At 46.4% G+C, this 15,317-nt stretch overlaps 2 protein-coding genes across 11 annotated transcripts in view; one reads left to right on the top strand and one right to left on the bottom strand.

The window, feature by feature from the left end:
- Positions 1-5,656, top strand: part of LOC115099063 (histone-lysine N-methyltransferase SUV39H2-like) — a 70,783-nt gene extending 65,127 nt beyond the window's left edge. For all 6 annotated transcript variants that reach the window (XM_029616359.1, XM_029616360.1, XM_029616357.1 and 3 more), the window contains one exon: positions 3,315-5,656. In XM_029616359.1, the coding sequence (XP_029472219.1) occupies positions 3,315-3,421 (107 nt within the window). In that variant the 3' untranslated portion in view covers positions 3,422-5,656. The remainder of the gene's footprint in view (positions 1-3,314) is intronic.
- Positions 5,657-13,104: 7,448 nt separating this feature from the next.
- LOC115098684 (protein artemis-like) overlaps positions 13,105-15,317 on the bottom strand; it is a 50,129-nt gene continuing 47,916 nt past the window's right edge. For all 5 annotated transcript variants that reach the window (XM_029615485.1, XM_029615486.1, XM_029615489.1 and 2 more), the window contains one exon: positions 13,105-15,204. In XM_029615485.1, coding sequence (XP_029471345.1) covers positions 14,282-15,204 — 923 coding nt within the window. In that variant the 3' untranslated portion in view covers positions 13,105-14,281. The remainder of the gene's footprint in view (positions 15,205-15,317) is intronic.

Here is a 15,317-nt window from a genome sequence, read left to right as displayed (position 1 = left end):
GGGACATCTTCCTCGCCTCCTACACCAGGGACCGGTATTTTTCGACCAGGCAGAACTCTTCTGTCTTGCGGCCTGGCTTTTGAGAGGCGCCGCCTCCGCCGACGGGGGTACCCGGAGGCGGTAGTGTCAACTCTACTGCGGTCTCGGAAGACCTCGACGTCGGTGGCCTATGTCCGTGTTTGGAAGGTGTTCGAGCTGTGGTGTACCGACCGGAACACAAGACCCACGGAGGCGGCTGTCCCGCAGATTCTCCAGTTCCTACAGGCGGGAGTGGACAAGGGGCTCGCTTATAACTCACTTCGGGTTCAAGTGGCCGCTCTTGGTTCCCTCCTGCGGGGAGGGGGATCTCTGTCACGACATCCGGACATCATCCGTTTTCTCAAGGGTGTCAAGCACTTGCGGCCTCCATTGCGGGATCCTTGTCCATCTTGGAGCCTCAACCTGGTACTACGGTCCATGTCGGGACCTCCGTTTGAACCTCTGAGGAGTGCGACGATCAAGGACCTCACTCTCAAGGCGGTGTTCCTGGTAGCCATATGTTCCGCTCGGCGTATTTCGGAGCTGCAGGCTCTGTCCTGTCGAGAGCCTTATCTCCGGTTCTCCGATTCGGGCGTTTCACTTCGTACTGTGCCTTCCTTCCTCCCGAAGGTGGTGTCCGCCTTCCATGTGAATCAGACGGTGGAATTGCCATCTTTCTCTTCATCTGAACCGCGGTCTCTCCGTCTCCTTGACGTCAAGCGTACGCTGCAGTCCTACCTGGAGGCTACGAATGATTTTCGGACTTCGGACCACCTCTTCGTCCTTTGGTCTGGTCCCCGGAAAGGGTCCCAGGCCTCGAAGACGACTATTGCCAGATGGCTGAAGGCCGGCATTGCCACTTCCTACATCGGGACGGGGCGGATTCCCCCACCCGGTATTGTGGCGCATTCTACACGCTCTCAGGCGGCCTCCTGGGCGGAGAGCCGCTCGGTATCGTCGCAGGAAATCTGTAGAGCGGCCACCTGGAAATCGTTGCACACGTTCTCGAGACACTACAGATTACACCTCGCCTCGTCCGTCCATGGACACTTTGGCGAACAGGTTCTCCGAGCAGGCCTTGCAGGACCCCACCCGGTTTAGGGAAGCTTGGGTACATCCCACGGTCTGGACTGATCCAGGTACGTACAGGGAAAAGAAAATTATTACTTACCTGCTAATTTTCGTTCCTGTAGTACCATGGATCAGTCCAGACGCCCACCGCATATGGGTTCTACTCCTGCTCTGCTGTCTTTCGGGCTGATTCTCCTCAGCTGTTCTTCATGTTACAGTAGTGTCTTCCTGTTGTTGTTTTTCACGTGTGTCCCGTCTTCACTGTTGATGGAGGTTGACACGCTATATTCGTGACCCCCACCCGTTGGTGGGATGGTTCCAGTTTTTCTCTATTTCACTTCAGCGGCTTATTGTTGCCGTCTTGTTTCAACTTGATCCAATTGGGAGTTTTCTGTTTACTCGGGCTCTGATATACTCGATACTGAACTCCTGCAGAGGGGGTACTAGTACTTATGGTGACGCCCCCTCAAAGCTTTGGGCTGACTCCATCTGCTGGTTTGGGGACATAACCCACGGTCTGGACTGATCCATGGTACTACAGGAACGAAAATTAGCAGGTAAGTAATAATTTTCTTATTTTTGAGAAAATGGTAGCCTGCAGTACTGTACGAAAATCTGTAAGATGGAGGGGTTTTAGTTTTTTCAAGGTATGTAGGTTGAAAAAGCACTCTAAGAGTGGAATTGATGCAGTTTTTGAAGTTCATATGGTTGTCTAGGGTGACACCAAGGTCTCTAACACGCTGGGTGAACGAGATTGATGTGGGGGGCGTGTGGAGTGGGGAGATATCAGTTCTATATTGCGGTGTGATGAGCATAAGCTCTGTTTTGGTGGTGTTACAGGCAAGATGTATGTTGGATAGAAGATTGTTAATTGCAACTAAGGTGGATTCCCAAGTGTTGGTGGCCTTGGGCAGAGATGAAGATCCTCCCGAATGTCTTAGGCACTTCCCTCCTGACTGCACCCTCTGCCATCTGGAACTGCTCTCTTTGCTGAAGGAAGGAAGATCTGTTTTCCTCACTAGCCCTGAAGCTTGTACGATCTTTTCAGACTCCTCCACTAATTTTAACACGGGAGGTCACCCCATTCACAGTAAATTGTAATCCAAAGGGGGAAAAGCCTTTTTTTTTTTTGTTGTTATGCCTCTCCTTATGCAACCCAGCATCCCCCTGGCTCTCTGGCCATTGCTTTTTTGCACTGTTTCATTATCGAGCTTGCTGGATGTGACCCCCACACACACTCACACTCTGAGCTGCCAGACTGTTTAATTTGACTTTTAGTATTCATGTCTGGTCAGCCTCTTCAAGGAAGACCCCAAGCCGGTTGGTTAGGTCACATTCAGAAGCGCTACATTACCAGCGCTGATACAATAATAGAAGGTAGCTCTAATTTACAAAGAAGAAACTATTCAATTTAGCAGTTATTTACATCCAGTGAACAGACTGTGGCTACTCCTGAACCTTTCTTCCATTGCTTCTCCTACCCTCTTCTCCCTCTGCAAGAAGACACTTCCCCTAACCCCTCCGCAGTATCGCTTGCAAAGTTAATAAATGGAAGCGGATTTTAGATGTAATTATTCATCTTTCTAAATCCACTCGAAAGGTGAATTACAAATTTCCCTGCCCAAGAGAGCTGACAATGTTTGTACATGAGCAATGGATGGAGAAGGAGCAGGATTTGAACCCTGCTCCTCTGAGCACTAGGCTGCTGTTCCAGTCATCCCTTTTCTTTAGTGTGAACGCCCTCTGTCACCATGTTCTGTTTCTAATCCAGGCCCCCGGTTTAGCTGATAATGTATTGCACAGCAGGCTTCTAAATACTGTTATCAAAAGCTTTGCTGAAATCCAAGTACATCACATCCAGCACCAGCCCCCAGTTACAGAAATCTATTTAATTTGTCTGATGCAGTTTCCCTCTGACTCTGCTCTAGATCTAAAACAAGAATGCAACCACCCAGACCTAAATTCCTATCATCACCCTCCTTAAGCCCTTCAGGTTCCCTTTCTATTTGCATTTTGTTGGGGGGGGGGGGGGGGGGGGGCTGGATTTACAGTATTATTTATTTTTTTAAGAAAGAAAAGACAGTGGTTAAACTCTACCATGAATGTGTCAAAATATGAAAACTCTGCTAAAACGCCTTGCCTTTTGATGCAGATAGATATCAAGTTAAGTACCATTCTACCATTTAATTACAGCCAGCTTTATTCTTCTCTTCCTGTGTCCGCAGGGTCTGTAGATCTGAGCTCAGAATATGTGGATATCAGCCCAGCCAAAAAGAGAGCCCGGACCACTTGCAAATGTGGAGCTATGACCTGCCGCGGATACCTCAACTGAAGCAACTGGAGATCAAATACTAGAGGGGATTATTTTACTGTTCTATTATATTCAACTTTATTTGAAAGCATGGACCGCATTAATTCTTCAAAATGGTCTGTAATGTTTTTGTACCATGATGGATGCAACTCTAGCCTTGCTGTTGCTTTCTCTCATCACATCTGGGAAGTGGCATCCAGCGAGGGGCGACCTGACCTGGAGCACGTTACAGGTCTTGACCGTACTGGAGAGGAGCTGCACGCTTATCTCAATAGGTTAGCAAAGCAACGCTGACGTGAATGTAAATGCAGGCCGCAGCAGAATCTTACAGCTCATGCTGGAGGTAGTCCCAGAAGTTGTCTTGCACTAGAGAACCTCCTCTCCCTGCCTAACCCGTCTTGAGAGTGAGTTCATTTAATAAACGAGCACTGGAGAGGTTGCGTTAGTCCTGAGGTGGATATAATTAAATCCAATAAGCTCAATGAAATGGCAGGGTGATCTGTAAAAAGAGAAAAGCCTCTGTGCCTGCATCAGGTCCCTCACGTAGTCATGGAGAGTGCGTTTGAACCAAGCGTTTTACTGGCCTGTCGGGGGAAGTTGCGCATGAATTAATGTAAGAGTGGGTTGGTTCGTATGCCGTTGCAGTGCTTATCTGGGAATGGCTCCTTGTGGAGGTTTAAAGGACCAGGTCTGTTGTATTTAAAAAAAAAATAAAAAAAAGAAGCTTGTCACTTTTTAACTAGAGTTGCAGCCGACCAGGGTTTAAATAGAAGGCAAACACTTTCAGAAGGGGGGAAGCTAGGTGAGTGTCGGAGGCTGGTGCCAGCGTAATAATAAGAGATTTATTGGGTCGTCAGCTTTCCAGGATTGATTTATTTTTAGTGCAGGTCTCAGAAAGGATTCTGAAGCTGATCGGTCCCGTCCCTTATCCTCCCCGTGCACGGCCGTCTGATTCTAAGCAGTCAGTGGGAAAGTGACCCACCCCCAGAGGGCCCGTTCCAGTAACTGATAAACCTCCAAGCAGAGGAAGAAAAGAAGGGTTTGGTGGTTTTATTTTCCTTGAAAATGTTCTTTTGTGGATGCTGTAGGCTGGCCTCTGTTTTGCCTTTCTTCTTAAAGGCAGAGGGAGGTGTTAAGTCCCAGAAAGCCTGTGCAGAAGAGGTAAGAAGAGGAAGGTATCTTACAGACTTTGCTAGTCTGACGCTGAAATCTGCATCCGCTGTGCCGCGTTACTGGAACACTGAACTAAGATCTCCCCTTAATTTCACCCTCTCTTGAGATGCAAAAGTCATTTTAGTTTTCCCCTTAGGAAAGCGATTGCTGCAGTCCTGTGCGTGGATGAAGCTATTGCGTGTAAGGGGTGGAGCTTGGCTTGATTTGTACTCCGGGTGGGTGCGTCCCAGCTCTATGGTGTTTGCTCTGCTAGATTCTCTGTAGCTGTGGCCTGCGATCATCTTTAATTCTGTGCAGTCTGGGAGCAGGCCCTCAGCCAGCAGCACCTAGTATCTCATTTACCATTATGTGATATGCAAAATCCTTTTGGAAAAGTTGCCAGCCCCTTTTCTCACAGCCAGGGCTATGCAGGCAATGTAAAATGGCATTGGTGCTTTGTGATTGCTACATGACTTCAGCAGAAACTGGGATTCTGGCTTGTGTTGAAGGTTTCATGAGGCAGGGTGGGTCTGGGACCTCTTGTCGGACAGGCAGGATCATGGCCTAGCACTGCCTCTCTCCGAACCAGGACGGCACGAAGTTCCCAATACCTTCTTGACTGCATTCGCAAGAGGAGCAGGCTCGGGACTGCTGTTACTTTCCTGATGCTCTCAAAGCGCTACTAGCCTGACCCTTTCTGCCCCTGTCCTTGTGTGTGCATTTCAGGGCCTTCACATGACCTGAGCAGTGAGCGCATGCCTTTTCTCCCCAGAGCAAGTGAGATTGAGTTAATGGTTTTCAGAAAGGTCAGAGTTGTTTCAGGTGCATTCAAACAAAGTTCTCTATTTTTCCTTGAACATGTATTTTAAAAGGCTGATTTTATGGGGGGTCTCATGTGACAGTGTCATATAATAAGCAGGATGTTTGTACAATGAGTTTAAAGAGGCAGAATCAAGTTCTCTGAAACTGCTGGGTTATACGTTTGTGTCCGTTTACTGCAGGCAGACTTCCTTTTTGTAATGAATTCTGGCAGTCTGTAACAGTAGTGGGACACATCTTTTCAAAACTGTTTGATAAAATAAATTGAATTTAGTTTTTGGCCTCTGCTTGTATCTTTTTCTTCTTTTGAATTTAGCTTCTTAGCTTAGGAGATTTCTACTACACTTAGAGTACTTGTTCTGTCTACCATGTACCTACAAAACCAAGGAGCCAGTTATGGGTGAGGGCATTGATCAGTGATGGAGAAGTTTGACCCTATGCACTAACCTACAGCCATGGCCTCTGTTCTCATCACTCTATTTAAAAATGTTTATGAATCTCTTTCCAGACTTCACTAAACTGCCCAAAGTGATTATACACAAGTTAAAACCCAACTACCATACATGAAATCGCCAAATCCTAAAACTAAAATGAACCATTTTTTCAACATATAGGCACATCCCCCTCTTCACCTATGTAATGGAAATTCATTCCATAATTTTGGAATAACAGCCACACAAGGCCTGATTTTGTAATTGAACAAGCTGTATCAAATCAGAAGCGTTCGATTGCAAATTATGACCTGGGTGCTGCCAGCAAAACAGATTCCTAAGGTGCAGCGGGCCAGCCCCTCTCAAGATCATAAAAGCCAGAACCAGGCAACTGGATTGGCAATCAATGTAGTTTCGATAAGAGTGGCTGAAGCCTGTCTAGTTCTTCCCAAGACACTCCTAACTGCAGTATTTTGTATTACCTGTAGTTTCCTAATAATTCTACCTGGAAGTCCTAACTAGACTGCTTTATAATCTACATGCGATACTACTAATGCATAAACAGGAAAATTGGTACTACAGGAACGAAAATTAGCAAGTAAAAACCAGACTCCTGGTTTTGCATCCCTGCCAGCAGATGGAGACAAAGTTTTACACTGTACATAACCTGGTGTGCCTCAGGCAGTTCCTCAGTATTGACCTGTACCCAAGCCAAGATGATAAACTGCAGTATTTTGTACACCGACATCGGCATCTCTGGCACTGCACTTCTATGGTTCAAATCCTCTCTCACTAACAGATGTTTCTCTGTCAAATTTGGCCAATCAGAATCCTCACGTTTCTCCCTCTCCCAAGGTATACCACAAGGCTCTTCCCTCTCCTCCACGCTATTTAACATATACCTCCTCCCCCTCTGTCATCACCTAACTGATCTAGGATTCAAATTCTACATTTATGCTGACGACGTCCAAATCATCATCCCCATCCACGACACAATAACTTCCACACTAAGTTTCTGGGAGAAATGCCTCTCCTCCATCAACACCCTACTCACATCCATGCAACTCGCCCTTAACTGCCAAAACTGAGCTACTCCTCATACATAACCACCAAACCTTTATGCTGAATACTCTCACTGACCCCCTGACTACTTCTCTCCTCTCGCATCCCTCTGTAAGGAATTTAGGTGTCCTACTCGACCCTCATCTGAACCTCAAAAACCACATCATCCCTGTTATCAAGGGAGGTTTTTACAAACTCATGGTCCTAAAAAAGCTCAAGCCCCTTCTCCACACCCATGACCTCAAAACTATCAGACCCACTGCAAAAAACTTCTCTAAGCAAACGTGCCTTGTCTTCAGCAGGTCCATCAATTTGGAACTCTCTACCTTCTTTACTCCGGACAGAACATTGCCCAATCAACTTCAAAAAGAGACTAAAAACCTGGCTATTCGAACAAGTGTTCCAATCATGATAATAATATACATCAACACCTCCACACTAGCCAATAGACTATTTAAGGACCTTCAAACCAAGCTTAAAATATAACATATTACAATAAGATAATTTTCAGTTTTTCCATCCTCTATTATGTTCTAAGTTTTTCCCCATGTATTCTGTCCCAAGTTTTAATGCTCTGTTCTATGTAATTTGCATTCTTCTTGCTTGTTTTTTCAGTTACAATGTAAACCGAGACGATATGCAAATTCTGCATGAATCCCGGTATATAAAAATGTTAAATAAATAAATAAATAAAATGCCACAGCAAGGATCATCAGCAATGCATGCAAATCAGATCATATTACCCCTATCCTCAAAAACCTTCACTGGCTCCCTATCTCTTCCTGCATCTTGTTCAAAGCCATCGCCATTATGCACAAAGTTATCTACAACCGCAACTCCTCCTGGCTTAATGAACCCCTCCGACCCACTCAATCCTCACGCCCAACCAGAACAATCCATAAATGTACTCTTCTAGTTCCCTCTCTCAAGAAAACCCGCCTCTCGGCCCCCAGGAATCGCGCCTTCTCAATTGCCGGCCCTAAGCTCTGGAATGATCTACCGCCCAACCTTCGTATGGAACCCTGCCCCTTCAAATTTAGAAAACAGTTAAAAACATGGCTCTTTCATCAAGCCTTCCCAGATTAACATTCTGATCCCTCGACACTTCCACTGACCCTCGGTAACCTCCACATCCTTTCCTAGCCTGCCTGCCTGTATAAATGTATAACTATATAATTGTATAACTGTATAATTGCTTCCACCGATCCCTGGCTCCATTTGTATATAATGTACTCTTACACATTTAATTAACCTTGTTACTGTTCCTCTCACCTTCTCTCCTTCAATCTTAGTTTGGGGTCACCCCCTCCAACCCCCTGTTCTTAGTTCTCCCCCTCCCCCTGTTATTTGTATTTTCTATTGTTATGTAAACCAATATGATGTGTATTTTAATGTCGGTATGGAAAAGCTGTTAAATAAATAAACACACACAAACTTTAACAGCAAACTCACTCAACAAACGGGATGATGGTGACGTTGTAACAAACTGGAAATTCTGCCCAAGAATTTAAGATAAACCATAGTAAAAAGCATGGAGAACCACCAACAACTCTGCATTACCTACAGTCCATCAGAACAAGCATCCAACTCTCCCACCTTCAATGGACAGGTTTCTGGACTGATCTGTGGTATTACAGCAACGAAAATTAGCAGGTAAGAACCAATTTTCCTTTCCTTTCCATATCAGTCCACACTCTTGGGATGTACCTAATCACCCCTAAACTGGATGGGACCTGGAGAGTAAAGCTCGCAGAACACTCACCAAAGCCTATGGGAGTCTGAGCTCTGGCACAACCAGAACATCCATGACCTCTGCCCTGTGTTCTTTTTGCCCGCTGTAAAAATGAGATGCCTTGGCGTTTTGCCTGGTCGCCATTAGCTCCATATCAGGAGAGCCTCATATTGGGCACTCCATGAAGTTAGCAAGTAGCAGATTTTAAAACTAATCAGAGAAAATTCTTTTTCACTCAATGCTCAATTAAGCTCTGGAATTTGTTGCCAGAGGATGTGGTTAGTGCAGTTGGGTTTTAAAAAGGTTTGGATAAGTTCTTGGAGGAGAGAAGTTCATTAACTGCTATTAATCAAGCTGTCTTAGAGAATATCCACTGCTATTACTAGTATCAGTAGCATGGGATCTACTTAGTGTTTGGGTACTTGCAGCCTGGATCGGCCACTGTTGGAAACAGGATGCTGGGCTTGCTGGACCTGTTGTCTGACCCAGTGACAATTTCTTATGCTCTTATGTTTTGTGATTTAACTACTCTGAATAATTTTGTATCATTTGCAAATTTGATTATCTCGCTCGTCATATTCTTTTCCAGATCATTTATAACTAAACTGAAAAGCACCGGTCCAAGTACAGATCCCTGAGACACTCCCCTGTTTACCCTTTTCCACTGAGAAAATTGATCATTTAATCCTACTCTCTGTTTTCTGTCCTTTAATCAGTTTGTAATCGATGAAAGGACACTCCCTATCTTATGACTCTCTTAGTTTCCTTAGAAACCTATCATGAGGGATTTGGTCAAATGGCTTCTGAAAATCCAAATATACTACATCTAGTGGTTCACCTTTATTCACGTTTATTAAAAAAAAAAAAAAAAAAAGGAAAATTGGTTCTTACCTGCTAATTTTTGTTCCTGTAGTAACACAGATCAGTCCAGATTGCTGGGTTATGCCTCCCTTCCAGCAGATGGAGACAAAGAAAAACTTGAAAGGCACCCCCTCTTAGTCTGGTGTGCCTCCTGCGATCCTTCAGTATAATCAATACCATAGCAGAAATGAAGAAAATTTAAGAACCAATGGCTAGACCAAAAACTATCTGAACAATAAACTTTGAAACTATGCACATGGAAGGAGTACTGATTCAGATATTTCCGATATCTTCGTTATCTTCAATATACCCTGCAGAAAAAATATTTGACAAGTACCGAGTGGACTCTCCAGAGCAGAATACACTGGGCGGGCATCTGGACTGATCCCCGTGGTACTGCAGGAAAAATCCAATTTTCCTTTCCCTGGATGTAGCCGGATCAGTCCATATCGCTGGGATGTACCAAGCTACCCTAATTGGGGTGGGACCTGGAGAGTCCTGCTCGAAGCACACTGCTACCAAAACTATTGACATCCGGGGCTAGGACATCCAAACAGTAATGCTTAGCAAAAGTGTGTAAAGACTTCCAAGTAGCCGATGGCAAATCTGCGGCAAAACAAACACTCTCTGCCCAAGATGCCGCCTGAGATCTGACTGAATGAGCTTTTAGACCATCCAGCACCACCCGCCTGGGACATATATATGCCAAAGCCATAGCTTCCTTCAACCATCAGGCACTGGTAGCCTTGAATGCCTTGTGCCCTTTCCTAGGACTGCTCCATAAGACAAGATGGTCAGACAACCGAAAATCATTAGTCGCCTCCAAATATTGAAGAGGAACCCATCGGACATCCAATTTCCTCAAGGCCTGAGCCTGAGGGGTATCACGATCCAAATCTGGAAAAGCTGGCAACTCCACTGACTGATTCAAGTGAAAGCCTGACACGACCTTTGGTAGAAAGGAGGGTACCGTTCTAAGGGACACCCCAGATTCCGAAATATGCAGGAAAGGTTCTCTACAGGACAACGCTTGAATGTCCGATATTTGCCTTGCCGAACAGATAGCCACTAGGAAAACAGCTTTGAGCGTTAGGTCTTTTAAAGTAGCTCGTTTGAGAGGCTCAAAAGGAAGGACACACAACCCCCGGAGAAGCAGATTCAGACTCCAAGAAGGACACACTGGTCGAACTGGAGGGTTCAAATGTTTAGTAACCTCCAAAAATCGAAGGAGGACTCGCTTGACATCTAGACGTCTGAGCTCCTTGGAATCCTCATCCTGGAATGATGGCAGTTCCACCAACTGATTCAGATGAAAAGACGAAGACCACCTTTGGAAGGAAAGATGGTCGATACCCGAGGATACTCCGGGATCCGTAGAGCGGAGATAAGGCTCTCTACATGACAAGGCCTGCAGCTCTGAGATTTTGTGAGTGGAACAGATGGCAACCAAGGAAACTGTCTTAAGAGTCAGGGCCTTGAGGGTAGCGCTCTCAGCGGTTCAAAGGGCGGCCCGCCAAGAATATGAAGGATCAAAATTTAAAACTCCCCGAGGGGCATAAATTGCGAATTGGTGTTTCACATGCTTTACTCCCTTCAAGAACCGGACCACGTCTGGGTGTGTCGCAAGAGGAGGGCCATCCCAATGATGAACTGGAGCACCTAAGTCTTGGATCTCGGAGAAAATCGTAGGCTAATCCCCTCTCCAGCCCTCGCTGCAAGAATGACAAGATCTGGGCTATGGTCACATGCCGTGGAGAGAGGCGTGAGGACTGGCAGCAAGCCTCAAACACTTTCCAAGCTCGGACATAGGAGCTGGAGGTGGAAGGCTTCCTAGCTTTGAGGAGATAACCGCCACTGGATACCCTCGTCTCCTCAGCAGACGCCATTCCAAAAGCCAGGCCGCTAGACAGAAGCGATCTACCTGGTCGAAAAATACTGGTCCCTGCCGTAGGAGGTCCGACAGATGCCCCAGGCACAGCGGGCCATCCACTGCTAGGTTGACTAAGTCTGCGAACCACGGCTGACGAGGCCACTCCGGAGCCACAAGGATCACAGGCCCCTGAGCACTCTTCCCACCAGGGACCAAGGCGGGAACACGGAATGTAGGATGTTCCTCGGTCACGGGAGGGCTAGGGCATCAACACCTTCTGCTCTGTGCTCCCTTCTGCGGCTGAAAAATCACGCTCCAGACGAAGAGAGCCTGTGCCTACTTTAATGTCGAAATGAGCTCCCAGAAAGTCGAGGGACCAGGATCCATTCCTTCCTAAGGGCCGCCGCCACCTCTACCATCACCTTGGTAAAGGTGTGAGGAGCGGTTGCCAGGCCGAATAGCAGGGCCTGGAACTGGAAGAGCAGCCCCAAAATCTTGAAGCGAAGGAGGCGCTGATGCTCCTTCAGGATGGGGATATGAAGATAAGCCTCCATCAAGTCCAAGGATGCCAGGAACTCTCCCTGGTGCACTGCAGCAATCCCTGAGCGCAGAGTTTCCATCCTGAAGTGTGGTATCATGAGCGTCCTGTTGACCATCTTGAGATCCAGGATCGGCCGAAAGGAGCCTTCTTGCTTGGGGGCTACGAAGTAGACGGAATAATGGCGTGGGTTAGGTAGGGGAAGGTGCAGGGGGGATAGAAGGAAAGTTCCCTCCGATTTCGGAGCGGCCTCGGAGGGAAAGGGCAGCGCGCGCAGGGCTTGGTGCGCGCAAGTTGCACAAATGTACATCCCCTTGCAAGCGCAGACCCCGGACTTTTTATAAGACACACTACATGCATATCTTATAAAATCTGGCGCACTTTTGTCATGCGCGCGTAGATTTAGAAAATCTACCCCACAGTGTTTGTGGGTTCTGAGTCTAGCCTAGTACTGTGGCTCCTCTCCATGGGTGTGGTCATCTGCCACAGTACCCAAGGATCCACCCAAACACGCTCAACCATAACAACTACATCTTCCCGGTTCACAGTATTTGGTTCAGTTCATCTGACTCATCACCCCTGAAAACCATCTCCAGAACTGGTATCTCCCCAACATCCTCAATAGTAAACACGGAGGCAAAGAATTCATTTAGTCTTTCTGCAATGGCCTTATCTTCCCTAAGAGCCCCTTTAACCCCTCTGTCATCTAATGGTCCAACTGACTCCCTCACAGTTTTCTTGCTTTGGATATATTTTAAAAGTTTTTATTATGAGTTTTTGCCTCTATAGCCAACTTCATTTCAAATTCTCTCTTCGCCTGTCTTATCAATGTTTTACACTTAACTTGACAATGCTTATGTTTTATCCTATTTTCTTCAGATGGATCCTTCTTCCAATTTTTTAAGGATTTTTTTGGCTAAAGTAGCCTCTTTCACCTCACCTTTTAACCATGATTGTAATCGTTTTGCCTTCCTTCCACCTTTCTTAATGCGTGGAATACATATGGACTGCGCCTCTAGGATTGTATTTTTAAACAATGTCCATGCCAGCGCATGGTTTGGCATTGGCCTGAAAGTAGGCAGACCTTTGGCTCTTTATTTGCTGCGCTTCTACACCTTTGCTATGGCCTGAGGCAAAACTAGTGCAATGCTGCTTGCACTATGCAAATGACAAAGACCCATCTACCCAGGTACAAGAGTAGCCTCCCTCCCAAGCTCTTAGTCTTTTTAGGGCAGCAGCAACAGCACAGGCAACTCAACTTTATTACAAAAACAACAGTTGTTGACATAGAGAAAGTTATTAGCTCTGGTTTATCAGGATCTTCCTAAATGTAGGTTATAAATATATGTACACAGACAAATGGAAACGAGAACTTTTCTTTAACATGATGGCTATCGAGCTAAGCAGGAAGTACTTCAGTCTGAACTGCAGCTGAGCAGTCTCATTCAATAAAATCCGGCAACAGGTTAATTGAAGCAGCAGTGCTACAGTGGAAATGCAGATAGAACGGGTACATACGAGCTTGCAGACATTTCCTACAGCCGAATGCTTGTGAGGACTTAAGGCTGAGGTAGACCTCCACCATCTTTCTGCCTGACTGTGGGCTCTAGGGCTCCTCCTGGAACACGACACTGCAGTAGCCACAGCTCCCACTGAGCATAAGGCCCAAGGGCAGAGAGTTAGGAATTAAATAGGTGCCTGGCTTAGTTTTAGAAAAAAACAAAAAAGATTTTCTTCCAGCAGCTTGGAGTACTTTCCTTTTCCCCCACATTTTCTTTATTCAGCCTGATCCAGGATTGTAAATGTGACTCTTCCTTCATAAGATTCCGCAGTGGTGGAAAAACACTCCTAGGTTGGTTTGTGACTAGCAGCGTCCGAAGATCCGGGCCGGAGCCATCTGAAGTGCAAGGGGAGAGCGCTGCTAGGTTGTTCCTACTAAAATCTTTTTCTGAGCAGAGTCGGATGCAGTCAACTAGACGCCTCTGGCAAACCGGCACCAGCACCGCTGCACTGACCCCTGCTGCAAGAACAGGCAAAAGACTTAAAGCTAAATGTTAATGATAGTAGTGAGCAAGGTAGGGGTCATGGACCCTAGCAAAAACTCACTTCAGGCTCTTTTTCCTTGCCACTTTTACCAGGCCTGAGCTAAAAGATGTGGTTATATTTTTTAACCTACTGTGTTTGAGGTATTAAAATAATGTATTCAGTGCATTAAGAAATATAGGAGCTGTACTGGTCCTTCAGGAAGCAGAGTCTTTAGATGTAGTGCTACCTTTTGAAAAGGATCCACCCCCGTGTAGTAGTACATGAGCGACAGGCCTGACGAGCCGAAAGTCAATGAGATCGCAGGAGTGCCTGTCCTACACCACTGTTTGGGCTGGTCCTTTAAAAAGGTGTCTTAGGGGGAGAATGATGCCTAGGTCTTCTCAATGACCAGCGTTTCACCTGTGGCCAGCTTCTCATACAAACACTGGAGCTTGTCCGGTTTGGGCAATTCGGCCTCAGGAGTGGATGGAATCTCAAAGTCAGAGGAGGTCTGAGAGTCGGCTGTGCCTGCAGCAGAGAGAGCTCTGGCTTTCTCTTCATTTGCACTGGGACTGCAACTCCCATCATTTACGTTAGTGGATTCATGTGTGCTAGCCGCAGTAGCCAATCTGCTTCGCCTATGGTCCATCTTCACCCTTGCGCTTGTGGGTTTTAGAAGAGGTTCATTTTTCTCCAAAGCCTGGCCACTAGGAGAAAGGAGACCTACTGCACCTTTGCTTAAGCAGCTGAACTCGGCCGCTTTCCTTTCCTGAGACGACAGTAGCACTGTATCAACCTGGCTGTCCCAGGACTGACTTCCCTGCTCAGAGATGTGGGTGGACTGAGAGGAAGTCTGGGAGGAGATCTGGGTTGAATCCCCATCAGAATCACTGAAGAGGTTCGGAGACTGAGACCCACCTACGCTGTTTTCTGCCGAGGCATCACCACTTCTGAAGAAGGCTTCCCACGGTGGCACATTTGCGGTGGCCTCTTGCTCCTTGCTGTTCAGTCCATGATTTGGACTTTCTATTACGGAGGTGGTTTCTGGCTTAGAGACTGGAATCTGTGGCAGCAGTGCTGTAGTTTCCTCACAGGAATCATCTTCATCATTGGATTCTTCACAGTCTATATAATCGACCCCAGGCAGCAGGTTTTCTTTATAGCATTCTCTCTTCTGGCCATCATCTTCCTCACAATTTCCAGATAAAACATGGGGTGGTGGTACCACTGCATTCACATGCTGCTTGCTTGGAATTTTATGCTTTAATGGAGTCAAGGGGGAATCATCAAACAGATCTTCTATGGGGTCTTCCTCTGTGAAAAGAGAATGGTTTGGCTTTACTAAGTTACTTGCAAGATCTTTGATAAGTACTGTTGAAAGTTAAAGGGAGCTTGGCAGTGGCCTCAGCCTGAAGGCCAAAGCGTAT

Source organism: Rhinatrema bivittatum, chromosome 9, assembly GCF_901001135.1.
Source record: "Rhinatrema bivittatum chromosome 9, aRhiBiv1.1, whole genome shotgun sequence".
NCBI lineage: Eukaryota > Metazoa > Chordata > Amphibia > Gymnophiona > Rhinatrematidae > Rhinatrema > Rhinatrema bivittatum.
Note: the sequence above shows the minus strand (reverse complement) of the source record. Positions and strands in the feature narration are given on the sequence as shown.